The sequence below is a fragment of the Lissotriton vulgaris genome, chromosome 11 (assembly GCF_964263255.1).
Source record: "Lissotriton vulgaris chromosome 11, aLisVul1.2, whole genome shotgun sequence".
Taxonomy (NCBI): domain Eukaryota; kingdom Metazoa; phylum Chordata; class Amphibia; order Caudata; family Salamandridae; genus Lissotriton; species Lissotriton vulgaris.
The window spans coordinates 823,178,738-823,206,521 of record NC_141699.1 but is presented as its reverse complement, the minus strand read 5'-3'; the positions used below and the strand labels follow the sequence as shown (position 1 = coordinate 823,206,521).

The following is a 27,784-nucleotide window of genomic DNA, read 5'->3' as shown; positions in this document are numbered from 1 at the left end:
GTTGGCGTAGTCCAGGCGGGAGAGAATGAGGGCACGAGCGACCATTTCCTTGGCAGGCCTCGGTAGCAGGGGGAAGAACCTTCTTAAAGCCTTGAGAGTACTGAAGCACACTCCAGTGAGTTTCTTAATTTGGTCTGAGAATCGGAGATCCTCTCCGAACCAGACCCCTAAGTACTTCGATGGGCCACCCTCTGAATTGGGGCGAGGGAAATCAGGGGGCCAGAGGGTTTCTCTAAAGGCAGGAGGGAACTGACCATAAAAGAGAACCTCCGACTTGTCCTCGTTGCACTTAAGTTGGGCATGTGCAAGCCAATGGAATACAGACGAGAGGCAGTTCTGGGCGGTGTCCGTGCCCAGGTGGGAGTACTTCCAAGTAAATAGTAGCTGGGTGTCATCCGCATAGGCTATTACTTTTGCTCCCAGCTCTTCAGCTAAGAAAATCAGGTGAGTCAAATACATATTGAAAAGCAGAGGGCTCAATGTGGAGCCCCGGGGGACCCCAGTAGATAATTTCCTAATAGATGACGAAAAGGGAGGCATCCAGACCTGCTGAGTGCGCTCATCCAGAAACAATGTTATCCTATCCCAGGCAGGGCCAGCGATGCCAATAGATGACAGCCGGGCGACAAGTTGCTGGTGAGGCACCGTATCGAAGGCAGCAGAGAGGTCCAACAAAATTAGAGCCGCCCTGCCACCTGGGTCCAGGCACTCCCAAATCGCCTCTGCCATTTCAACCAGCGCAGGCTCGGTGCTGTAAGAAGCCCTAAACCCGGATTGTTCAGGATGCAGAGCACCAGATGCTTCCACAAAGGACTCAAGTTGCTGAAAGACTACCTTTTCGTAAACTTTTGCCAATGCCGGTAAAAGAGAAATGGGACGATAATTAGTAGGTATTGATGGGTGTAAGGAAGGCTTTTTAAGGAGGGGTAGGAGTTTAGCCTGTTTCCATTGCCGGGGGACGGTGGCGGTCTGAAGAGATACATTATTTAATGGCAGCTACCTCAGGATAAACCACCATCATTGACTCTTTCTAACCTCAAACAAGCACAATATGACCAAGATCAGAAAGTAGGAAAGTGTTTGATCTTTCAGTTAACTATGCTAATAAAAAGATTTAAAAAAAAAAAATGTCTGCCCAGCTTTAAACCCATAGATAGCTTTCTGTTTTTGATCAAGGGCTGATGTAGAGCAAATTCTTGATTCATTTTATTTTAGTCTACAGCACCGTGCACATACACTGCAAAGCACAACTGCAAATATTTAAGACAAAAAAAGCTTTTATACTTACTCTGAGGCTAGAGGTTCCTGTCCGGCAATGCCAACTATCCAAATCTCACCAATTCTCCTTTACCCCAAAGTTCCCCTGCATCTATGTCTGCTTTCCATCTAAGATAGTTTTTTTTTGGGAACCTTTATTAGCACAATAAGCAGTTACAAGTATGGGCCTACAACCTTCCCGGCCGGCCGCTAATCAGAGCAGGAATACAGCAAGCAATATGAGAAGTCATAGCGGTTCGACACCAGGGACACGAAAGTACAAATACACAACTTGTAATAAGGCATGCAGGATTGAAGTCAGGATTTAAAAGGTTCATTTTCAAAAAGAAAAACTGAAAAAAAGTGCCGTACAGCCGTATATGGTCCCACAATACTACGCGTAAATCAGGATATCCACGAAGAGTACAGATAGAAATAAAGCATCTGGGGTAAGATACACAGATCAGGAGAGACGCAGGCACAAACCCGGCACATACAAGTCCAAGCCCCACCCCTCAAGACAGAACATACTGCAGGAGCCGCAAACGACGACGACACTTGAAAGAGAGAAAAGACTAAAGGGCCATAGAAACAAATATCGAACAAACCCCATCCCACCAACCCCCACCCTGCACACCCGCAGAAGGCCATGGCCTACCCCCCCCGCCGTGTGCCTATCGCCCTATAAGAAACCCGAAATATAGAAGAGAAAGGAAAAGTATAAGTATAAGCGGAGGAGGGCCCTCGGTATCACCGCCCGACCCCACCCTTCACCCCCACAAACAAGACAATCCCAAAAGCAAGGGGAAATATCAATGGAGGACATCAAATATCTGCCACAACAACAATGGAGTTCCGGTCAAATATACCCAGTACACTGTCAGTCAACAACAAGGCCTCCAGATTCTGGACTATATCATCCCTGGCCTCCTCTAGCAAAAAAACCTCCAGGTGTCCGCTTGTCAATCAAACCGCAGAGCAATATCATCCAAGTAAGGAGAGTCACACAGTTCGGCAAACACCACAACAGCGCCAGGGCATCCCAAGAAGGAAAACGATGTTGCGTCCTCAGCCACCAACCAAGAGGAGGAACACGATTTAATGCCCGATTATAAAGCTTAAGGTATGTCAAAACACCGATAAGATCTAGGCGCCGTAATTGTTGGCACGCTTAACTTTAAATCTTACAAACCAGCTCATGTGCCATTTATTATTTTTTTAAATATAGCCAACAGAATCGAAGCTTAAGAAGCCAATACGTCATAGCTTTAAAAGAGCGAAAGCTTCAGTATTTGAGACACCGACCGCATCAAGAGGAGGAACACGTTTTAATGCCCGATTAAAAAGCTTAAGGTATGTCAAAACACCAATAAGATCTAGGCGTCGTAATTGTTGGCACGCTTAACGTTAAATCTTACAAATCAGCTCATGTGCCATTTATTTTATTTTTGTAAATATAGCTAAAAGAATCGAAGCTTAAGAAGTACAACACGAGTCTACACCCAGTGCAAATAAAGCGACTACGATGTTATTAGCTTGACGAGAAGAACCCTATTCGGAGCTGACTTTTTTATATACAGGTAGATCATTTTTCTGCCTTATAGTTTCTAGAGAAAAAAAGTATATCTAGATAATTAAAGTAGCATATACATTTCTTATAGAATTATTACCAAGAGGACGTCCAAAATTGAACAACCCCATTGCTATCAGCCTTGAACTGAAGCAGAAAATACACTGGGCAGCCACGCTAATACTCAGGTACCTCCTTCTTGCTAACATCGTTACCATGATAATATAGATGTAGCCAGTACTAACCAAGACAACGCTACATATCGGGTGTAATTTTTTACTTGTAGGGAGCAGCGTATTGGCTTTGAATCACGCTTAGGCAACATACTACAGGTCAAATCCACTGCAATCCAAGTCGGGAAAGTTAAGGTAAGGGGGAAAAAAAGAGTCCCTCATACAAAAATAGTAAGATAAGATTTGCTCTAGTGCATCGATATAAATAGACCAAGTGATAAGCATGTAAGACCAACTCAGGCTAGCGTTGACTGTTGGAATTTCCATTTCCATGAACCCTTCTCTCCCTGACCCCTGGCCTTCGAATTTAAACTTACCATATATGAGCTACCATCTGCAAGCAAAAAATCAGACTTTGAATGTCTGAATGTAAAAAGTGTACAGATAAATCCATTGTAAGTTGTGCAAAATGTACAGAAATGTTGTAAAATATGTATATAAATGTATCGTTTTTTGTAAATAGATATAGAAGAATAAGAGATACGGTGACACCTAACCATGTAGGGCCGACCCATGGCAGTGGGAAAACCAGATAACAAGAAAGATAGATAATATCTATGATATTGATATAAATAAGAGAAGTAAATGTCTAGACGTTGAGAATGAGTAATCTGTTACAATAAGGGTAAATACTAAAATATTGTCTTTTTATCACCATAGCTACAATTGATTTAAATAAGAAAAATGCAGAATTCCTGAGGAAGGCGAACGGCCGAAACGCGTTGAAAGGAATACTCTCTGCGTATTGTTGAATGTTTTAAAGAGTTTTTTGATAAGCAATAATTGCAATGTATTATATATAAAAAGTGTTTGTACAAAAAAACAAAAAAATGTGTATATATGTATAATTAATAGAAATGAAATAAGGAAAAAAAAGGAAAAGACAACAAAAAAAGATGAAATATAAATAGGGCTCCCGGTTTTCCGTTTTTACGGATATTTACATATAAATACAGACGGAAATCTATATTTCCTTTGTCTGTATTTATATATAGAAACGGCAAAACACTGGCAAATGTTGCCGCGCTGCCGCTGCCTGAATTCCTTTTAATCCCTTCTAATCAGTCTTTTGGCGCCCTCCTGTGGACAAATTTGCACAGGGTCTTTGAAGTACAGCCGAGGATCCATGTTCAGTCATCATGTGGGTGAGGGGGAGGTGGGGGCTGTTGTTTATTTTGAAATTACTGTGTGTGCTGAATGCCACAGGGTGCCTTAGTTTATCGCGATGGTGGAGGGAAAGGGTCCGCCGTCGCGCCATTCCACGATTGATGGCCTACTTAGCATGAGGTTAATGCTAAGTAGGCCATCAATCGTGGAATGGCGCGACGGCGGGCCCTTTTCCTCCACCATCGCGATAAACAAAGGCACCCTGTGGCATTCAGCACACACATAACAAAAAGACGGCTGGGGTGACAGTCAGCACAAGAGGATCTAACACCTCTAACACCTAGATTGAAAACGGAAAGCCACCCATCAGCCCAGGAGCCTAGATAGGCAGCACAGTACACCACCACCTCGCTTCTAAAAGGAAGGAGAAAATGTAGATCAGCTGTGCCTTTTTCCCTTACTGAAAAACCCAGCGTAAAACACAGAAAAAATATTCACTTCAGTTTAGGAACAAATTAGGCAATACATTTTAAACAATGCACACCGTTCAATTACAATTTGCGGGTGTCATGCGACAGTAGGTTTAAACACCAGCAAAATGTGCATCTCACCCGCAGATGCACGACCAGGCGCTGCGTGTCAGTTTAATTTTACGAGAAACACTTCTCTCGTGGCTGTGAGAGAAGAACTCTTTCTTGCACAGCACTATTAGTTAACGAGAGTGAACTGTCACCTCATGGTCTTTTTATTTGTAGCAGCACCATTACCACCAAGTGACATGCTGAAACAGTGCCCATGCCACCACACTGCAGTACAGTGATTAGGTTTGTGCAGCAGTGCTGCACTTGCGTGCTTCAGTATAAGCCTTGATACATAGCTCAGTTGGCTCACTTAAGGGCACTGCATGCTGCTTTGAGGACCATAATTTCAATCTGTGGTTGACGTACTAGTGTCTTTGCCAAGGTAATGTATTCAAGGTGTAAAACATGTTTTCAGGAGCACCAAAGACACTGTAGTTTCTGCATAAATCCCATGCAAATGGGGTGTGACTTTCAACACATTCCACATAAGAACACTGCCTAATTTGAAGTATTCAAACGTTTCCCTTAAAGTGAATGAATGAATGAAGCAGTACTTGTATAGCGCTATCTACCCGGAGGCCTCGTAGCGCTAAAGTATACTGCTAACCCTTCTATATCTGACGTCATCGGGTATTTTTTTATGTGTTCGTTGTATATCCCAATAGTTGTGTTTGTTGTTGCCCTTTAAGCCAGGCGGACACTTTCTGTCCAATGGCTACCTGTGTTCTTGTTTAAGGAAGTATATTTTTTCTATTAAATCCTGTATTAATTTAGGTCGTTCCTACACTGTCTCGTGAAGTTTATGCTGCAATGGAGACCTGCAGTTGGGCTGCAGAGTGTGACAGGGCCTGCTTGTTGCCGCAGCTCTACGTTGCCAGACTCACAAAAACAGTAATTGCCTGAGTGACGGTATAATATCCTAGTTGCACTTGCTATGGTGTCTGCTTTGCTTATTTAGGCTAGCGCAGGTCATCAATAATCAGATCAACGGTTCGTCTTCTGAGCAGCTGCAGTGCCTGCCTTCCCTCTGTTACGGAGAACTGCAGGCATTCAGTCTGTCACCGGTTAGTGCCCTTCCATTTCTGGTTCTTTGCAGCAGTTTCAAGATCTTCTTAAGAGTTTCTTGTTGCTCAAATGGGTGTACATTTCTGATATTTGAATTGTTTCACTCGTCATTATTACTTGATTTTGCTCATGAGACGGTGTCACTCATAGTTGTTGAAATGTCACTCATAATTTCACTGAAATTATAGAAATGTCACACATAGCAATCTGAAACCTTGGCAGCTATGACAATATGGATCCCTTCTTTGAAGTGAACAGGGAATGGCGCGATTAGAACGTAATTGCAGCTTTCATTCTGCAGTGTGTCACATACCGACCCCCTAATAGAGCCGCATTTAAACAATTTTCCTTTATTGGGGGCTGCTGAAGCGATCCCACTTCACTTAGAATGTCTTGTGAACAGAATTCCCCTAGGGTGGAAAAAAGTTTCCTGCTTTCTCTCACAGGTTAAAACTGTACATGTGTGACATTGATGCAGGTCTCCCGACCCTACAGGGACTCTTCCAAGCTATGGCTCACTCAAGGGTCACAGTACTTCTCACGCCCAAAAACATTTCTCTTTCGATGGAGCTTCCAAAACCATGTCAATGTTTTTACTAAAAAAAGGAAAGGTTTTACTAGACAAATAGAGTACTCCAAACTTAATTTGACGTTTTAAACAAAACTAGGACATGGGAACAGACCGATGCACTACGAGCAAGTCTAGGTTTTTTAACACTTTTAGGGACACAAAATACAACTTCTGCTTTACAGCAGTTTCACTACCGAGAGATATGACATGCCAGGGTTTTGAAATGGGCCGTGACCACTACATATACTAATTCAAAGCTGTGGATTTTTTAAAACACTGGCAAATTCTTGAAACCATTTCTGGAGGGTGTAAGCTCCCCAAACTATGATTTGAAAGCCTTGACGGGGACATATTGATAGGAAGTGACAAGCACAACCAAAAGTCGGGAGTCCAGAGTGTGGTGTCATAAATGGCATTTAATGAATCTGATCAATATTTAGGGCTACTTACACCAGTGCAGCCGCCACTGCAACATCTGCTGGAGGATCGCCACAGCCTTGGTGAGCCTGCCCGCCTGATACAAACACAAACTCGAGAGGCACCCAGAAGTTTTCAAAGACAGTGTAGCCATGCTCCATTATCTGGAACAGTGTTTTCGCCACACAGTGCTAAAATAGCATGCGTAGCCGCAGTGAGGGCCTGGGCCGTCACTCTCTTGGTGCGAGCGCAGTGTGAATATGAGTGCTTTGGGTAGTCCGCCTGGGAATGGGGATGTATGTGTGGAATATTGTGTTGCTGCTGCTAAGTACAGATGACAACTATGGCAGAAGCTTTGGAAAGTTCCGTAAGAGATGTGTACAATGACAAAGTTTTCAGAGGAATGTATTGTTTTGACCTATAACAACCGGGCGCTGGTGTGCATTGTCAATTTAAATAAATGCGGAAAAATACTAGTTGTAGCGGCGTCTTTTGCTTGTGGCAAAAATAAATGTGGATAAATACAGAAAAAATGCTCAAAAAATAAATATGGATAAATACAGACGGAAATGGCAAAAAAATAAATACCATAAAACCGGGAGCCCTAAATATAAATAAACATACTGAACAGATATGATTGGGTAGAATTTTGATTCACCTATAAACAACGTCTAGTTTACTCAAAAAAGTATAAATGTATATAACCTGACTCACTCTTTTAAAAAAAAAAACCTCAGCCACCAACCGAACATGCGCCTCGAGGCAGCGCTCACGTGTACAACCAAGTCGGGCTGAGCAGTTACAGGCAACAGGTCCTCCGGCGGTTCCCGGTGACCAGGCGGAGCCGGGACTCCCCCCGTAGACACAGTCGCGGGCACGTCGGTGTTCCGTTGAGGTCGATCCTTGGCCATTAGGGATGGCGAGACAACAATGGCGGCCATTCTTCCACCCAGGTCACGAGCGTTATCAAGCAGGGTCTTGTGCAGAGTCATTAGGGCAGCCAATACGTCCTCGGATGTGGGCTCCTGTATATGCCACCAGCATCCCGGCCCCTTCCGTGAGGATGTCATCCGACCTGGACATGGTCCGCTGAAAAGGACGCCAGCCGCCATCTTAGTCCAGGCGGCCCCTGTCTACTTCGGCTAGCCACAGGGGCCAGGCTCCAATCAAGGGCGCCACAGGATGCACAATCGGGGCCCAAAAGCGCAAGGCGGGCCCACAAGGGAGAGCCACCAAAAGGCTATAGGGTCCCCGCCACTCCCCGGGAGCCGGCCGCATATGTCAGGGGCGATCCGTGGTTAAGTCCGGGCAAACATTTTTTGGGGAGGGGGCCAGAAGGCATGCGCCCCCACCGACCCTGCAACGCCAAGCAGCCCCTCACGGCTCTCCACCCAATGGAACGGGCCAACACGGTTATCCGGGCCCTTCCAGTCAACGGCACGTTCCGACCGACTCCTCGCCGCCACCAGCAGCCGCTGTTGTTGCATTCGCGGCCGGCGACCCGCCCAAGGCAACGCCCCGGTCTCAACACCACCAGGGCCTCAAAGCAGTCGGGGGCAGTTCTCCGGGTCCGCCGCGAGTTGGAGCCGCAGAAGCGGATGGTAAGTGACTGGCCTTCGTCCTCTATATGAAAACACCTGCGCAGCTCAGGATATGTGCCAGGATATGCGTGTGGGGCGAAGGGGCTAGCGGAGCCGAGCGACTATGCGGCCATTTCGGATGCTCGCTTGGCTCCTCCCCCTTTCCATCTAAGATAGTGACAAGTTTTTTGTGGGCCGCTTACAGATCTAGGCCTTCCAGAATTGACTCAACTTGTGTGGCCTGCATTGGTAACGTTTTTTTAGCATGAGGGTGTGTGCATCCTTGTCCCCCAGAGTTTTATCAATTTGTTCTGCTTTAATAATGTCATGATGTTTTAGCTGCATGAAATGTTTTTTTATATATTATGTGGTGTATATTCCTTTTATTGTAGGAATGTTTAACTGTATCTTTTATGCATTTGCACCCGAATAAAGAAAGACTTTTATCTTAGACAGTGTTGTCCCTAAGGCTAAGGATAAGGATATACTAAAATGCAAATCTAGTACTCCACTAAAATATATTTAATGCACCCTAGGACACAGAAAATCCTAAATTGAGCTCTCCACTCTTTAGTTTGATGTGGGTAATACCCACATCAGTGCCTTTACTATGATTTTGGCCAGTGCCAGCATTCATATATAGCAGTAGCCGTGCCCAGGAATAATGCCTAATGTCCGCCTAGTTAAAATATGTCCTATGACTGCTGACAAATGCATTCCATTTGTGTTCAGGTTCATCATAATTGTTCGGAAACCTTTTTGATTATATATGCAATAATGATCATGAACACTGGAACAGGTGTTAATGGAAAGCTGATCCTGTTGACTTTTGTTGTAATGATCTCTAGGGCTGATTGATGAATGCAAGAAGGAAGATGGATTATGGCTGCTGTCCGCAGAGAAGCTATAGGGAGAGCCTGTCATGATTGAACCCAGGAGAATGTATCTGTCTTGTGACACACACACATACACCCATCCTTCACAATGCATTTTGAAGGCAGACCAAGGCTTGACCTACCTATTTTCTAGCACACATCAAAATATAAATGTCTGTAAATGAACTGAGCAAATATTTCAGAATCTATTAGAATTAGGAAAACATAAAAGAAACACTCTGTTTGTAATTCTGAAGTGTGGTGGAAATTAATATTGTAATACGATCAGAAAGAATCAACACACTAGGTGATGTCATTTCCGAACATTATCGCTTGTGAGCTGTATAGTTTTCTCAGTAAAACTTTATTTACAAATGTAATGATCATTTCAACAGAAAATGTGTTGCCTGGAAGGGCAGTGCGCTACCACACAATGCTTACTCCACTTTATGCCACTCCACTCAATGATCCTCTCCTCCATTCCGCCTTGCCACTTCACGTCACTCAACTCTAAGACACTCCACTCTACAATACTCTATCCCACTCCAGTCCATGGCACTCCAGGACAATCCACAATACAGCACTCTACCCCACTCTATGCCACTCTACACCACTTCACACTACTCCAATCTACTCCACTCTATGCCACTTCACTCTGCGCCACTTTACTGTATGACAGTTTTCTCTTTGACATGCCACTTTCACATGCCACTCTATGCTAGGCCACTCAACTCTGACACAATACTCTACTCTACAGCATCCCATGCTACACCACTCCAAGACACTTTAATCCACTCTACGCCACTATACTGTACACCCCTCCACTAGGGGCTCCTCCACTTAACCCTACTTCACTCTCACACTCTACTCGACCCTGCTCTATGACACTCTACTAGACTCTACTCTACTCTACTCTATGCCCCTCTCCTTCACTCTACGCCCCACCACTCTACCCCCCTCCACTCAATGCCACTTCACTCTACGTCACTCCACAGTACCTTCTCTCTATGAAACTCTACACAATTCTACACACTTCCCTCTATGCCGTGTTTCTCCATGCTACTCCACTCTATAGCACTTCACTCTAGGATACTCCACTCTACAACACTCCACTCTGGGATACAGCACTCCACTTTCTGGCACTCCATTCTGGCACTCTATGCCACTCTTCACCTCTCCACTTGATGCCCCTCCACTTTTGACACTTTGCTTCATTCTACGCAATTCCCTCTATGCCACTTTATTCCATGCCACTTTTCTCCTCTGTATGATGCTCCACTCTAATACTCCACTCTACGATACTTCACTCCTCTCCACTCTACGCCCCTTTACTCCACACCCCTCCACTCTATGACAAGCTATTCCATTCTACGCAATTTCCTCTGCTCTATTCCCGCTATGCCACTTTACTCCACTCACTGATACTCAACTCTATGATGCTCCACTCTACAATATTCCACTCCTCTCTACAACTCTCAACTCTGAGCCCCTCCACTGTATGCCCCTCCACTTTAGGACATTCTTCTACAATCAACACCACCCACTCTACAACACTATCCTCTAGAACACGTCACTCTATGATACTCCACTCTGCTGCACTCTATGCCCCTCCACTCGCCACCACTCCACTTAAGGACACTTCACTCTGCGACACTCTATGCCACTTCATTCCATTCTTCTCTGCAACTCTCCACTCTACAACACTCTGCACCACTTAACTGTGCCACTCAATACCACTCCGAGACCCTCCACTCTATGACAATCTACTCCACTCTATGCCATACCACTTTACGCCACTCCACGCAATCCCCTCTGTGCCACTCCACGCCATGCCCCTCAACTCCACTCTATGACACTCTACTCTAACACACCACTCTACTGCACTCTGAGCTACTAAACTCTTACACTCTACGCCCCTCCACTCTACACCACTCCGCTTAAGGACAATCCACTCTACAGCACTTTACTCTACAAAACTCTGTGACACTTCACTCTACATTACAACACTCTACACTATTCTAGACCACTCCACTCTGTCACACTACGCCACACCACACAACTCTAATGCACTCTATGATACTCTACTTCACTTTACAGCACTCCTCTTCTCTCTATGCCACTGCACTCTATGCCCCTCTATGCCATTCTACGCCACTCCACTCTGAAACTCTATGCTACTCCACTCTACCCCACTCCAGACTACACAACTACACTCTGACACTTTACTCCACTATACAATATGTCACTCTACAGCACTTCACTCTATGATAATTAACCCTGGGCGAAGAACTACGCTCCGTTCGCGGAGTTTGCGGAGTTTCGGCAACTCCGCGCTCCGCGGAGAACGCGAAGTTGTCGAATACTCCGCAAACTGCTGCGTAGCGTAGTTCTCGCGCGCTCAATAGCATTTTCGCATGCGCGAGGATGCTTGTCGGTAAGATCGAGTTGCCGAACACGCAGAAACTGCAATCTGGCACAGAATAACTCGCGAACACGTTAGTAGTGACCGGAAATAAGGGGACGCGAGCGGGCGGGACAAACCTCATGGGTAACTTCGCGCGCTACACATCCCGAGCATGCAGGCAATCAATCAATCAATCAATCAATCAATCAATCAGGATATTTGTATAGCGCGCTACTCACCCAGAGGGTCTCAAGGCGCTTGGGGGAGGGGGGTCCGCTACTGCTCGAACAGCCATGTCTTGAGTTGCTTCCTGAAGCAGAGGTGGTCTTGGGTCAGGCGGAGGTGGATGGGGAGGGAGTTCCAAGTCTTGGCTGCCAGGTAGGAGAAGGATCTTCCTCCCATGGTGGATCTTTGGATGCGTGGCACGGCGGCGAGGGCGTGGCTGGTTGATCGTAGCTGGCGGGTGGGAGTGTAGAAGGTCAGGTGGTTGTTGAGGTACCTGGGGCCCAGGTCGTAGAGGGCCTCGTGTGCGTGGGTGAGGAGTTGGAACGTGATTCTCTTGCTGACGGGGAGCCAGTGAAGGTCTCTCAGGTGTCCGGAGATGTGGCTGTGTCGGGGGATGTCCAAGATGAGTCGTGCGGAGGCGTTCTGGATGTGTTAGAGTCTTTTCTGGAGTTTGGCTTTGGTTCCGGTATAGAGGGTGTTTCCGTAGTCCAGTCAGCTGGTGACGAGTGCCTGTGTGACCGTCTTCCTGGTTTCGGTGGCGAGCCATCGGAAGATCTTTCGGAGCATCCGTAGGATGTTGAAGCGTGATGATTAGACGCCGTTGACTTGTCTGGTCATCGAGAGGGAGGAGTCCAGGATGAAGCCCAGGTTGCGTGCGTGGTCCGTTGGTTTGGGTGTGCTGCCCAGGGCAGGGGGCCACCAGGAGTCGTCCCAGGCGGAGGGTGATGATCCAAGGATGAGGACTTCCGTCTTGTCTGAGTTCAGTTTCAGGCGGCTGTTCCTCATCCACGCGACTACGTCTTTCATCCCTTCGTGTAGGTTGGTTCTGGCGGTTCCTGGGTCGTTGGTGAGGGAGAGGATCAGCTGGGTGTCGTCGGCGTAGGAGATGATGTTGAGGTTGTGTTGGCGTACGATGGCTGTGAGGGGGCTCATGTAGACGTTGAAGAGGGTGGGGCTGAGTGATGATCCTTGTGGTACGCCGCATATGACTTCGGTAGCCTTGGATCTGTACGGGGGGAGGCGGACTCTCTGGGTTCTTCCGGTGAGGAACGAGATGATCCACTCCAGTGCCTTCTCTTGGATTCCGATGTTGCTGAGGCGCTGCACTAGGGTCCGTTGGCAGACTGTATCGAATGCTGCGGAGAGGTCCAGGAGGATGAGGGCCGCTGTTTCCCAGTTGTCGAGCAGGGCTCGGATGTCGTCAGTGGCTGCGATGAGGGCGGTCTCGGTGCTGTGGTTGCCGCAGAAGCCGGACTGCGAGTGGTCGAGGCTGGTTGGGCGAGCGCAATTGGTGATCCACTGTGTGAGGTTGATGGCTGCTTGGTTGGGGTCCGTTGAGCTGGCGGGAGGGTTCTGACTCAGTGAAGTGGTGAGCTGGTCGGTGGTGATCTTGTTCCAGTTCCTGCGGGGAACCTGTTGCGGGTGGTGGTGAGTCGTGGTCTTTCTGAAGCTGAAGTGGACGCAGCTGTGGTCTGTCCAGTGGAGTCCGGTGGAGTGGCTGAAGGAGATGTACTTGCTGGAGAAGAAGACTGGGTCAAGCGTGTGTCGTAAGCAGTGTGACGTAAATAATTAATTTACTCTCTTAATTTCTATGCAGGTAAGTACTTAATCAATAATAACTCAATCAGAATGAAAAAAGACAGAGTCCGTGGTGTTAGAGTTTCTAAGGGTTTTATTCCTCATAAAGGAATCAGGATATCATGTTCTGACCACCACAGGGGTGTCAGAAGGGATAGAGCGCTCTCGTTTGTTAACAATACATAGCTTATATACTTGATTTATACCATAAGAATCAATGTAAGAGGCGTAACAGCTGAGAGAAGACAAGATAACATTATACACGTGATACTAATACATCATCAAGAGGCGTAAACTAGAGGTGTGTGCTAGAAACGTCACTGATAGGTGACGCAAGTGGGTGGCACCAAGGGGTGGTGCTAACAGAATGTTGCAATGTCAGCAGAAATCGGAAGCTTGGATGCGCGCGCAGCTGCATGACGTGTGATTGCCGGGGTGCAGGGGACTTGACATTTACACTGACGGAAAGAGACAGAAGTCTGGCATGTCAGATCAACTTGTACTTCTATCATATCTGATATCTAATGTTTAGGAACTATACTATCTGGGCGGAAAGGTCTCTAGGGCAGAAGCTATTCTATGCTAACTGTGGATGCGTGTATAAGCGCCTGAGTGTCTACATGTGAAGCGTGGGGCACGGGGCCTTCCATGGAAGCATGGCAACAGAGGCTATGAATTACTTGCATTAAGACAGGTCGGCCCTTTGGCTCTGCAGCTGGAGAGGATGTTTACAGGATCTAGTAGGCAGGAATGCATTCTCGAGGAGCGAAACAGATAACTCGAAGGTTATAGTCAGTCTTGGCAGAAAGCAGGCTTGAGCTGAGCGCGAGGGGCCGCGCTGAAAGTAGGACAGAGTTCACGGGTACAGAAGTAGCCTGGGCAGAGTCAGGAGCCACAAAAGAGGTTCAGATGACAGGAATTCAGGGCCTACTCTTGCTAGAGCAGGAAAAATATGAAAAGTGTACTACAAAAAGACGGTGGCATAGCATACTTAGGGACGGACTACATAATCCATTCATGGTGGATCTGAAAGAGGACAAGTTAACGGTGGACGCAAATGTATTTGCGTCTTCATAGCTGGTACAGGAGGGAAGTTACATGCACTTTAAGCTGGTACATGGAGTCGGTGGGGTACGCGCTAGGGAACACAACATGGCCAAAATTTAATTTTCCTCATTCCCTCCTTGTTCCCTACGGACCCTTCATGAAATATCGATCCTCATGAATCGATCAGTCTGTTCTTGTAACATCATTTGTTCTTCTTTCTTTCGGTTACGTTTTGAGTGAAAACTGGAATGTTCAATACAGGAAGTGGCACACAGTCCACAAATCGCTGGCCCACACTGTAGGCACAGGCAGCAACTGAATACTAGGACTAGGCCAATGCCTAGGAAGGATAGGATCTTCCATCCCCAAGCTGTTAACGTTGTCCAGAACCAACCGGACCAAGTCCAGGTGCCTGGATTCTGATGTATCTGATTTGCAATTTTATGAAGACGGGTGATAGCTTGATATACTGATGGTGCGTTTTGAGGTATGAAAACACAGCAGCTTGACCCGATGACCTTACAGGCTCCACCTCTATCTGCCAAGATGACGTCAATTACAAGACGATTCTGAAGGACAACAACCCGCATAGCGGACTGCTCTTCTGTTAAGTTACCTAAGGCGGAGGTAGTTTCATTTACTACGGCTTCAAGTGTTCTAGTTAATCTGCGTATTAATTTACTATTCTGGACAGGTCCTAAAAAGAAAAAGAATCCTTTATTAAAATCAGTGTACTGTTCCCATGCCGTTTCTGTGTAGTCGACAAGTGGGGCATCTCTTCTGGGTCTATTCTTTACTAGATTGCTATTTCTATGGTAATCAGGAGGAGCTAGGAAAACAGGCGGCAGAAGGAATGCAATGTAACAGGTACCATCCCAATCTGGAGGTAGACGTATGTATGCGGTATGACCACAAACAAAGTAAGAATGACTGATAGCTTTGAAAGATGATTTGCCATCATCACTGAATTCGACCACAGTAGTGCATTTACTATGACCTAAGTGTACTGAACCTTTCTTCTTGATACATAATTCACCAGTGACTGGTAGTACTGACATAATAGGAAGAACTGGTGCGGCTTCGGATTCGACAGTAAGAATCATAAGGCTAATTGTATAATTGCCTAATCCATATACTTCATTTTCTAGATCAGTTCCTATTCTAGTGGGAAGTCCCTCCTTATCTGGGTAACAGACGTCTAGTAGGACCAAGTTCAGGTTTCCCCAAACCCAACCCCCGTTGAAAACAGCAATGTCGGGATCTAAAGAATTAATTATTTTAAACCATGCTCCACAGGAGCCATTGTGAGTGAACGGGTACGGAAAGAGGGGCAGAGCTCCCTTGTAATTCTGGTAGGGAGGGAGTCGGCCACATATCCAGCAATTTGTAGCATTGTTAGTTTGATGAGAATGATGTAACATACTAATGAATGTATTGTTGCGCAGCGCAAGTCTGTAGGAAAGCTCGTGAGGAGGTAACTCACTAAAAGTGTGTTCAGCAGATACATTGTAAGCAGATTGTTCACGCTTGAAAATAGGATAATAGATAGGTAATAAGATGCTAGCAACAATAATTAAAATACTGAGAATAAACATTATTATTAGTGTCACTATGCAGTGACTACGAAGTGATTTGCAATATGTACGTTTCTTTGCTTCTCTCTCTCTATCTCGATCTAGGGGATACATGTCAGAAACTATTTAACCGATTCACCTAGGGGAGGACTTAAACAATTAAACTGTCTGACTTGCTAGATCATAATTTCATGCGGTATTGTTCTTGAGGAGTCTTTTCTCGTTGCGATTCTGTAAAGTCTTTGGTATCACAGTCTTTGGTGGGGGTGGACGAGTCTAGGTCAGGTTTCAGTCCAGCAAACTTTTTTATGTGACTCGTGTGTACCCACCCCTTTCTTCCCTCGATCTTCACCGCCGTCCTTGTTGTTAGAAGAACGGTCTTCGGAGACTTCCAGCGGGGTTCCAACGGACTTTTTCTGTCGAAATTGCGGACGAGGACAGTATCACCGGGACGGACGTCATGTGGCTTTACATCAGTGTTGTCAGGGAAGGCTGCGGCAACCTGTGAACGACATGATTGGAGTGCAGACATCAAGGAGGCAAGGTAATCTGTCAACATGTTAGAATCAACATCAGTAATCTTTTTGGGAATGGGCGTCCCCCACATATTCGGTGGTCTGCCAAAGACCACCTCGTACGGAGATAGCCCTGATCTCGAATGGGCGACCATTCTCATATAGAATAGTGCCACTGGCAGGGCGACTATCCAGTCGACCCCTTTTTCCTGACATATTTTGGCAAGGCGGATCTTTAATGTCTGGTTATGCCTCTCAACAAGGCCTGCTGCTTCTGGGTGTCGGACACAATGGAACTTCCACTGGTATCCCAGTAACAAGGAAACTTCTTTCATTAAGGCAGACGAAAATGGCTGACCGTTATCTGAGTACACGACACGAGGCAGGCCGTATCGTGGGAAAAATTCACGAACCAACTGTTTGGCAGTGGTCGGAGCAGTGTAATCTGGGACTGGGTATGCTTCGGTTCAGCGGGACAGAGCACAGACAACTACGAGAACATATTTAAATCCTCGACAACGGTCCATCTGGATATAATCCATCTGGAGGACTTCAAAAGGGTGATCGGGAGGATGAAATCCACCTTGCTCTACAGGGACGCTTTTACCTGGATTGAACTGACAACAGATCATGCAAGTACGCACTTTCTGTTTTGCTGCTGCTGACTTTAAACATGCAGGGAGTGCCTGGGCTACGGAATCCAATGTACTTGAAAAGTAAGCGCAAGGCTTATGTGAACCTGCTTGATCTTGAGTGAGGACAGACAACGCTGTACCGTCACGTTCTGTAACAAAAAGTGTAAATGGTTTGCTGTAACATGGTGTCGCTAAAACTGGTGCTTGGCATAATGCTTTCTTTAATTCCTCAAAGGCTTGTGTATGTTCCTGAGTCCAAGGGAGGGCAATGGAAGTTGCTACCTCCTGCGTCGTTAACTGGATGAGTGGTTTAGCTAGAAATGCATATTGAGGAATCCATTGTCTGCAGTACGAGGTGAGGCCTATGAAGGCCCGCACTTCCTTTTGTGTCTGGGGTCGTGGCATATTTATAATTAACTGAATGCGATCGGGAGTGAGCTGTCTCCCCACTTTGGACAGCAAGTGACCCAGGTACACAACTTGCTGAACACAGAATTGTAGCTTCGAAGGAGACACCTTGTGTCCCTTGTCGGCCAGGAAATGCAAAACTGTCAGAGATGCTTGTTCACATTCGGGCTCACTTCGTGCGGTGATCAGTAGATCATCGACGTATTGCAGTAAAGCTGTATTAACTGGCATTTGGATACAATCTAGTTGTCTTTTCAGTGCTTGACTATAGATGCTGGGGCTTTCTGTAAATCCTTGAGGTGCGCGGGAAAATTTGAAACTTCGTCCATTTAAACTGAATCCGAAGAGATATTGGCTCTCCGGGTCAATAGGTACACTGAAGAAAGCGTTCTTGAGATCGATTACAGTAAAGAACGTTGCTTCTGAATCAATAGCAGTCAATAGGGAAGAGATATCGGGGACCACAGGATACTGTGGTACAATACATTTGTTCAGTTCTCGAAGATCAATCACCAGCCGATATACTGGCGGTGCATTGCGGTCTGTACGTTTAAGAATTGGAATGATGGGTGAATTACAGATATTGGAGTCGGTCTCTACGACCACTCCCTGGGCAATAAGCTCTTCAATTATTTTCAGTAAAGCCACTACAGCATCGGGTGGTAACTTGTATTGTCTGATTCTGGGTAGAACAACTCCTGTCTTGAGTGTAACACGATATGGAGTGATATGCATACAACCTACATCAGCTGGGCCTTTTGCCCATAAGTGATCTGGTACATTTTTCAATCTGACATCAAAATCACGTAAAACATAATGACCCTTGAAATCCCGTAGAAAGAGTCTGACTCCCTCCGGGGAACAGCATATTATAGCTCCTAGAGCCTTCAATGTTTTAATTCCTAACAGATTTTCTGGACATGATTTCGTAAGTAACAAATCTGTAACTCGAGATAATGGACCCACAGCTAGTGGTACTGGTTCTGATACTTCATTTACAATAGGCTGTCCTGAAAAACCAAGGGAAACATTCTGCGAGCCTGAGAGGGGTGCCCCTGGTACTTCATTGTGACTAATCGTAGTGCGACTTGCCCCTGTGTCAATTAAAAACTTTCTGTCTTTTCCCAATACGTGACTGTGTACATAAGGACCTTCTTGATCTACAGGAATTTCAATAAGAGGCAAATCACTTTCCCTCTCTAGGCTGTTTCATGTATAACGGGGATAATCTGGATATGCCGACTGGGCATACTGGTACATCTGTTGTGATACTTGCCGAGTTGCGGCAATGGGCTGTGTCTGGGCATGCTGTGGCTGCGGTACTGCTACTGTCTGTACTGTGTGAGACTGATCATGCATAGGTTGTGTATTCTGCATTGGCTGTTCGTTCTGTGAGGTCTGTTGATGACCCTGCTCATGTCTAGGCGGATGCGGTCTTTCTTTAGTTTTACCTGTCGCGATGTTATGTTTCAGGACTGGACATTCATGTACGTAGTGACCTGGCTGCTTGCAATAATTACATGTCCCTTTAACGGGAGCGGCAGAATGATTGGTCTGGGCCCCACCTTTTCTATGACCGTCGGCTGGAATCGTCTGAGCTACTAACATTTTCATTTTCGTGTCTTTCATACGTTTCTGTTCCTGATCTTGTTCTTCCCTAATTCTGTTCTGGTGATATTGTAACATTTGTAACATCTGGGATGGCGTATTTGCTTGCCAAGTACTTTCAACTTTGTACACTCTATTTTTGACTAATGGTAGGGCATTCTCTACTAATTTTGTTACAAAAAGGTGTGGATATGACTCACTGCTAACTTTTAGGCCACTATTTATAATGAAACATTTCTCGAATCTTGAATAAAAGTCACTAGTATCTTCATCTTGTTTCTGTTTACAGGACGAGATTGCGTCCCAATCTTCCTTTCTAGTTGTCAGTAATCTTGGTAAAACCTGTACTATTAAACCTGGTAATGCTTTAGTCTTATCCCCAAGGCCTAACCCTGGGACTCGTTTGCTTTCTTCGTCTTCTATTTCTGCCCATGCTATCTTTGACTCTCCCACCTCCCAATCTTTTTCCTTTAATTTCTCGTAAATGCCCGTGGGCAACAGTACTTTTAACATTTTCATAATATCATCATACGTGTAATCTCCCATCAGTAACATGTCTTTAAGCTCTCTGTGAAAACCTGCAGGGTCTTTATCATGGCACGGAACTAATTTCTTCATTTCTAACAGTTCTAACTTAGTCAGTGGCGTGTGAACATACACACGCTTCAAACGTTGGTCCGCACCCATTACTGGGTGTACTTCTCGTAAGGGGTTCTGACTTTCAATGCCACTACCGCATTGCATGTGGTATGTTTTTCTTTCTGGAGGCGGGGCGGGAACATATTCAGAACTTATGAAGGTGTTATACTTACATCGTTGTTCTAGAATTATTTGTATTAATTTGGTACTAAAACCTCTCCATCTATCCATGATTAGTGATTCTAATGTTTCGTGTAAGGGACCTGGATCAGAATGATTGTTTCTGAACTTGATGAGGAGGTGCTGAATCATGTATACGCCTGCTATTTTCTGCTCTTCCGGGGAAAGGTTCAAGAATGTCTGCACTAACGTGTCATCATTATACATGTCTGTGTTTTCGGCCCATAATACAGCTGACCGGGCTAATTCCTGTTCATCCATAGAACTGAGTACATGGTACCCTATTCGGTCTCGAAGCCTTTTATCAGTTTCCTGGAACTGATGTTCAGAAGAATTCGGATTTGTTAAAGCAGAGAAAAGAACTCTCTTGCTCTCCGGACGGATACCTTTCCTAAGGTAATTTCCCTTACCTACATACGCTATAGTGTCTGTAGACTTTCCTGATGCTTCATGTTCATCTTCCTCCTCGGAGGAAGTTTTATCGTTCCTTTCTTGGTGAGCAGTCAATATTGCCTTTCTAATTTTCTGGGACATACTGGCTATGCAAGTCCCCTTGTCATGTTTTCCATCGGCTATATTTTGACCCCACTTGTTTAATGCGTCTAATTCACTTTGATCTGTCCCAGGCCTGTCTCGTTCTCTTATTACACAATTTATGAAAAATCGTAATATCTGTGCTTGAGTGTCAACTTTCTGTTTATGCATGGCATCTTTGACACTGTCAGGGTCTTTCCCTGTCTGGATAAACTTATATAATCTGTCGAGGAGTTCCTTCATTCCTACATAGCATAGCAAGCTATCGGTGGCAGATCTTAATCGCAGTGATGCTAATATCATTAGATCGGTTCTTCCGGGGACTGGATCATATCTGCAAACTGACATCTTTTCTTTAAATGCGTCAAGACGCGACGAGTGGGGAGACTGGAAAGGATTCTGCGTGTCCCTTAAATTGAGTCTGTGTGTCGGTGGCGGGGTCTGAAGACCCGCAGTCGCACCTCCTGAGGCGGATGCTTGAGCATTATCTCTCCGCGGAGTCTGGATCTGAGTCTGAATTTGTCGTTTAGTAAGATCAGGTAGGACTGGTTTCGGTAGGTCTGTCTTGAGTGCGGGAAGTGGCGGAGCTGGCGGAACAGGGGAGGTCTGTCGTGGTACCGGCGGGACATTATCTGGGGGCGCAGTGCCACCCCCATCCCTGTCAGTAGGCAGGGCACGAACAGGCAGATTGGTATAAGCTGGTGCTACATCCTCTAGATATGAATTTAGGAATATGTCTTTAGTAGTTTTATGCATTACTTTAGTTGGAACTAATGGTATCGGTAAGTTTTTCGGTGTTTCTGATTGGGCTTCAGATGTGTCATCTGCTGCAAGATACATACCGTTTACAAGATTATTTCGGGCACGGTCTATTTGTTCTGTTTTTACTCGGACTCCTTCAGTAACTAATTCGTTTTCTTGGTCTTTTTCTGATTCTTTAAGTCTGTCTTCTCTACGGAGTGCTTTGTCAGCACGCTTACGTGATTCCTTACGCCAAAATTCTATGGCGTCCTTCTGAGATTGTCTAGCTTTCTTTTTCCATAATGCTTCTTCTACCCTCATGATGCACTCGGCATCCCACGTTCCGGTAACAGGCCATCTGTGTCTTTCGTCTAGGTGTTTGGTGTAATCGGCCCATAAATCTAGATATAATATGGCATCTATGCCATGTTTCTGATACATAAAATTGCCTGGAGTGTCCCTAGGGGGGATAGGAATTTCTTCCTCCAGTAACCCTTTCCTAGTTCCTATCTGTTTTAACTTGTTGAAGAACGGCATCTTGCTTACTTATTACTGAACGCTAGATCTTTATTCCTTAATACTCTTGACAACTAGATTTATACGAGAAACACAATAATACACGTTTAAACAGTCACATTCATACCACAACATTAATCACATAAGAACATTGAAGACATAGATGACTACCCCCCTATACTGGATGTACTTCTCAACAGTACGGATACACTGGTGTAACAGTGCAGGAATTCGGAATACTTGATATACTGCTAAACAGTACAGATACACTGCCTAAAAACAGTGCAGACCGGACTTGCGTACCCAAACCCGTCTAGATACGACCCAGCAATGGTACTCACCGGGAAGCACGGAAACAGAAGGCCTCGGAAAACTCGACTGGACTCGACTCGGAACTTCGGAAAACTTCGGAAAATTTCGGAAAACTTCGGAAAACTTCGGAAAACTGGTGGGCCTCTTCACACCTCGGACCTTGCTTCTTTCGGCTAGGCTCTGGTCGGGATCCTCCGCACTCCTCACCGCCTCGTCTGGGCACTGATCGCAGTCTTCGTCACCTCCGTGGGTCAGAGGGAGATGCAGGAAATCCTGCCAGTACACGTGTGTTCCATCTAACTGATGGCAGGGGACACGGATTGCAACGCACCAACCGGCGCGTGAGGTGGGGGAGGGGTCCCTATTCGGGCGCCAAAATGACGTAAATAATTAATTTACTCTCTTAATTTCTATGCAGGTAAGTACTTAATCAATAATAACTCAATCAGAATGAAAAAAGACAGAGTCCGTGGTGTTAGAGTTTCTAAGGGTTTTATTCCTCATAAAGGAATCAGGATATCATGTTCTGACCACCACAGGGGTGTCAGAAGGGATAGAGCGTTCTCGTTTGTTAACAATACATAGCTTATATACTTGATTTATACCATAAGAATCAATGTAAGAGGCGTAACAGCTGAGAGAAGACAAGATAACATTATACACGTGATACTAATACATCATCAAGAGGCGTAAACTAGAGGTGTGTGCTAGAAACGTCACTGATAGGTGACGCAAGTGGGTGGCACCAAGGGGTGGTGCTAACAGAATGTTGCAATGTCAGCAGAAATCGGAAGCTTGGATGCGCGCGCAGCTGCATGACGTGTGATTGCCGGGGTGCAGGGGACTTGACATTTACACTGACGGAAAGAGACAGAAGTCTGGCATGTCAGATCAACTTGTACTTCTATCATATCTGATATCTAATGTTTAGGAACTATACTATCTGGGCGGAAAGGTCTCTAGGGCAGAAGCTATTCTATGCTAACTGTGGATGCGTGTATAAGCGCCTGAGTGTCTACATGTGAAGCGTGGGGCACGGGGCCTTCCATGGAAGCATGGCAACAGAGGCTATGAATTACTTGCATTAAGACAGGTCGGCCCTTTGGCTCTGCAGCTGGAGAGGATGTTTACAGGATCTAGTAGGCAGGAATGCATTCTCGAGGAGCGAAACAGATAACTCGAAGGTTATAGTCAGTCTTGGCAGAAAGCAGGCTTGAGCTGAGCGCGAGGGGCCGCGCTGAAAGTAGGACAGAGTTCACGGGTACAGAAGTAGCCTGGGCAGAGTCAGGAGCCACAAAAGAGGTTCAGATGACAGGAATTCAGGGCCTACTCTTGCTAGAGCAGGAAAAATATGAAAAGTGTACTACAAAAAGACGGTGGCATAGCATACTTAGGGACGGACTACATAATCCATTCATGGTGGATCTGAAAGAGGACAAGTTAACGGTGGACGCAAATGTATTTGCGTCTTCATAGCTGGTACAGGAGGGAAGTTACATGCACTTTAAGCTGGTACATGGAGTCGGTGGGGTACGCGCTAGGGAACACAACATGGCCAAAATTTAATTTTCCTCAGTGGGTGGGGGTGTTCACCAGTTGCATGAGTCCGAGGTTGGCGAGGTTGTCCAGCAGGGTGGTGGTGGTGTTGTCGTTGTTGTTCTCCAGGTGGAAGTTGAGGTCCCCTAGGAGGATGTAGTCAGCAGAGGCGAGGGCGTGCGGGCTGATGAAGTCTACGATGTCTTCGCTGAATTGTGTGCGAGGTCCTGGGGGTCTGTAGATGAGGGTGCCTCTGAGTGTGGTCTTGGGGTCGGTGTGTATCTGGAAGTGAAGATGTTAAGCGGCTGTGAGGGTGTCGTCTGAGTTGGTCGTGATGCGGATGGTGTTCTTGTGGACGATGGCGATGCCTCCTCCTGTCTCGTTGACGCGGTCTCTCCGGGTGATCTTGTATCCGTCCGGGATGGCGACGGCGATGTCGGGCGCTGAGGAGGCGTTCATCCATGTTTCTGTGAGGAAGGCGACGTCTGGAGATGTGGTGTCGAGCAGGTTCCAGAGTTCCACGGCGCTCCCGAAGACGAAAAATGGCTCGCGAACGGGTCAAGCAAGCTACTACGCATGCTCGCGGAGCTATGCGTAGTTCGCGGAGTGCAAGTGCATCTTCGCGTAGCTCCGTGGAGTGCGGCTACGCGAACTACGCCCAGGCCTAATGATAATCCACTCTGCCACTCCACTCTGTACCACCTCACTCTAAAACTCTACTCCCCTCCCCTCTACACTCCTCCACGATACACCCCTCCACTCTAAGCCACTTTACTCCACTCAATGCACCACTCCACTCTGCTTCACTCAATTTTACTCCCCTCCACTCTATTCCACTACTCCACTGTACACCACTCCACTGTACGCCACTCCACTCAGACACTCTACTCCGACACTCTACTCCGTGCTCCATGACTTCACTCTGACACCCTACACCCCACCACTAGTCACCACTCCACTCTATGCCACACTGTTCCACTACACTCCATGACACTCCACTCTGAAACTCCACACCACTCTATCGCACTCGACGAAAACTCTACTCCATGACACTGCACGAAACTCCACTCCATGACACTCTGCTCCACTCTACAACACTCTACTCCACACTTTGCCACTCCACTCTGACACTCCACTCCACACCACTCTCATCTATGTCATTAACTTTCAGCCATGTTGAACAGCAGCCATGTTAGTGTACCAACATGGCTAAAGCCAATAGCTCTTGCATAGATGAGACCTATTGGCTTAGCTAATGCTTGTTTGATGTTATTTTGCACTGCACCATCCTTTTTTAATTATTACACTCAAGTCCAAACCTGAATTTAAGATGGCCACAATTTGCAGATCTAAATATCCTGACTTCTTGATTGACTCCCAACGTAACTCCAGATCAGTAACAAAAGGCATAAACTCGCAAGACTTTGGCCGTTAATCTTGGGATCAGGATGTACAATCAACTACCAAAGCCAGGGTTTGAAGTGGGCCGGGTCCTACTGGTGCTACTGGTGCTAAAAAGCAGGTGCTGAGACAGATCTCTATTGGTCGCTCCTTTTTGGCTCTCGCCATCAGAATGAAAATCTTAACTCTGCAGCAGGACCACCACTTTGATGTAACTTCAAAGAGACTTGTTAAAGTATTTTAATAGTCTAATCATTCCAGAACGGAAGCATTTTCAATATTATATACAACAAAGTCATAGCTGTTGCTTATTTGTTTTATGCATCTAACATAAAGTATCAAAGCCAATAGTCCTGGCTTGTTGTAGGTGTAATGTTATTCTATACCTGGATTCAATGATAGAAGCAGCCAAATACAGCCAAATACCAGTTGCGCAGCACACTATGCTAAGCACAGTTTTTTGTCGTAGGTGTTGCTAAGCCACGCCCATACTTAGATCGGCCACACCCCTTTGAGAGAACCCGCTGTTTTTTCATCCCACTTAAAGCCCTGACCAAAGCTATTTGTTGCTTCTGCCACAGGCTACTTCTACATTCATGGCACACGACTGCTCCACTTCATCCTGCTGCCGGACTGTTGCTAGCTTTCAGTGTACCAAATGGCTTTCTGTTACTCCGCTGTTGGGCCGCTGCTAATTTTTATTGTGCCACTGCCAGGCAACTGCATCCTGATGACGGACCGCTCCTCTTGTTCAGTTCACCCACTGGTTCCTTCTCGTCCTGCTGCTGGGCTACTACTGACAAGCGCAGGCAAAACAAATAGGTCTGGCTTATAACCGAAAATGTAAGGCTTACTTATTCGTTTTGGCAATGCTTGTTTAGATTCGAACTATAATTAATTTTATTTTTTCAATGGCTTGCATGAAATTTGTAATCCATGCACGGTTGTTTTTCAATGAAGGAATGTAAACGTGCCTCATAGTGTAGGGCATCAAGCTAATTATCTCTTCACTCCTGAACAAAATTAGATTTTATGAAATCTGACATCCAGGCCAAGGTATTATTTGTAAGGGTGGGAGTAGTTCGCGAAGTAGCGCTACGCGAAGCTACGCAAAGTGCACTTCGCACTACGCGAACTTCACGTAGCACTACGCGAGCTGCGTAGTAGCATGTTCGCACTGTGCAAGATGTGTTTTCAATGATTGCACAGTGCGGACAAGCATCCGGCACTGTGCAATCATTGAAAACGGCATCTTGCACAGTGCGAGCTGTAGTTTTCTGCTGCTCGAGTAGATTTTTACTCGAGCGGCAGCTTTCTCAACGCGAACTGGTAGTTTCTCATTGCGAGCGGTCGCAAGCATGCGCAACCACTCGCAATGAGAAACCTGACCTCCCCACGTTGAGAATCTCGCCGGGATGTCATTTTGCTTGCTCGCGGTCGCGGACATGACGTTGAGGACCGCGAACAAGCAAAAAATTACTGCTGCACTATGCTACGCTGCACTACGCGTGTTTGCACTGTGCTACATGCAGCTCGCGTAGTGCGAAGTTGCGCAAACTTCACAAACTACGCGAGCGTAGCGTAGTGCTTCGCCCAGGGTTAATTATTTGCAAAGTAGGAAACGTGGGTCCTTGCATTTACTTGTTTATTTTAGAGAACAGACAAGACCCCTGAGGGAACACACAGTTAATTAACCTTCCTTCAACTCCTAACTTGGAGACGATCACTCAGAGTAGAGGTCTGGATTTCAGGGGGCATATATTGTAATTTTTATGGTACATAGTTGCCACTGGGGTGCCATCAAGCGCCTTGCCCTTGGGTAGGAGCTTGCTTCTCACGTGTGATGTTTATCTATTTTTGCAACAGAATAGGTAATAAATAGGCAAAGCAAATAAGAGCAAGGTTCAATAGCGATAGTCCAACTATTAAATGTTCATGAAGCAGACTTCTCTTGCACCCCTTCAAAGGTGATACTATCACGGAAAATGCAATGCATGTATGGCCAAGGGTTTAGAAATCAAGTTGATGAGCCCTTCAGAAATTTGCAGATGAACACATGACATAAACAATTAATTCAAACCCTTTAGGGCTGAATCTAGTTCCTGTTCGATGAAGAGCATTGATTGAATGCATATAGACAATAAACTCACCTTCCATATACAGAGATAATCCATCATAAAAGAGGCCACGAACTGAATGGGTATTACAAGTGGTTTCTTCTTTTACTTCTTGAGTGCATGTTCTCTGAAATATATCAGTGTGAATGAGCACTGGGCCTTACGTTTCTCAGGCATTAATGTCTTCTGAAAAGGTTCTGAGGTCGAATGCTCGTTAAGGCTAAACTAGGGTTATTCGTTATTACTGTATGAAGAGTTTGAGCGGTTGGATAGGCATGGAGGCTGAGCTGAGGAGCAGGATGAAGCTGAACAACTGTTCTGATTCAATGTTATTTATTCCAGGCGACTGTAGTCGGACCCAATGGCATTACATCACCGCCTTAAACTTTGGGAGAAGATTCTGCTGGGGATCTTCTGCTTTCCGCTGCTTCCATTCTACCTCTGTTATCTCTGTGAGTATTGGCAAAGTAAACTCATGTGCATCACGTTCTACTATTCATTAATTTTATGCTTTTTATGTAGCGATATTTGCGATTGGAATTATTACTCGGATTCATG

General features: G+C 45.8%; 1 protein-coding gene across 1 annotated transcript in view; it reads left to right on the top strand.

Moving 5' to 3' along the window:
* LOC147683539 (kyphoscoliosis peptidase-like) overlaps window positions 1-27,784 on the top strand; it is a 462,798-nt gene that overhangs the window by 42,824 nt on the left and 392,190 nt on the right. Inside the window, exon 2 of the mRNA XM_086943931.1 lies at window positions 27,569-27,678. Coding sequence (XP_086800057.1) covers window positions 27,588-27,678 — 91 coding nt within the window. The 5' untranslated portion in view covers window positions 27,569-27,587. The remainder of the gene's footprint in view (window positions 1-27,568; window positions 27,679-27,784) is intronic.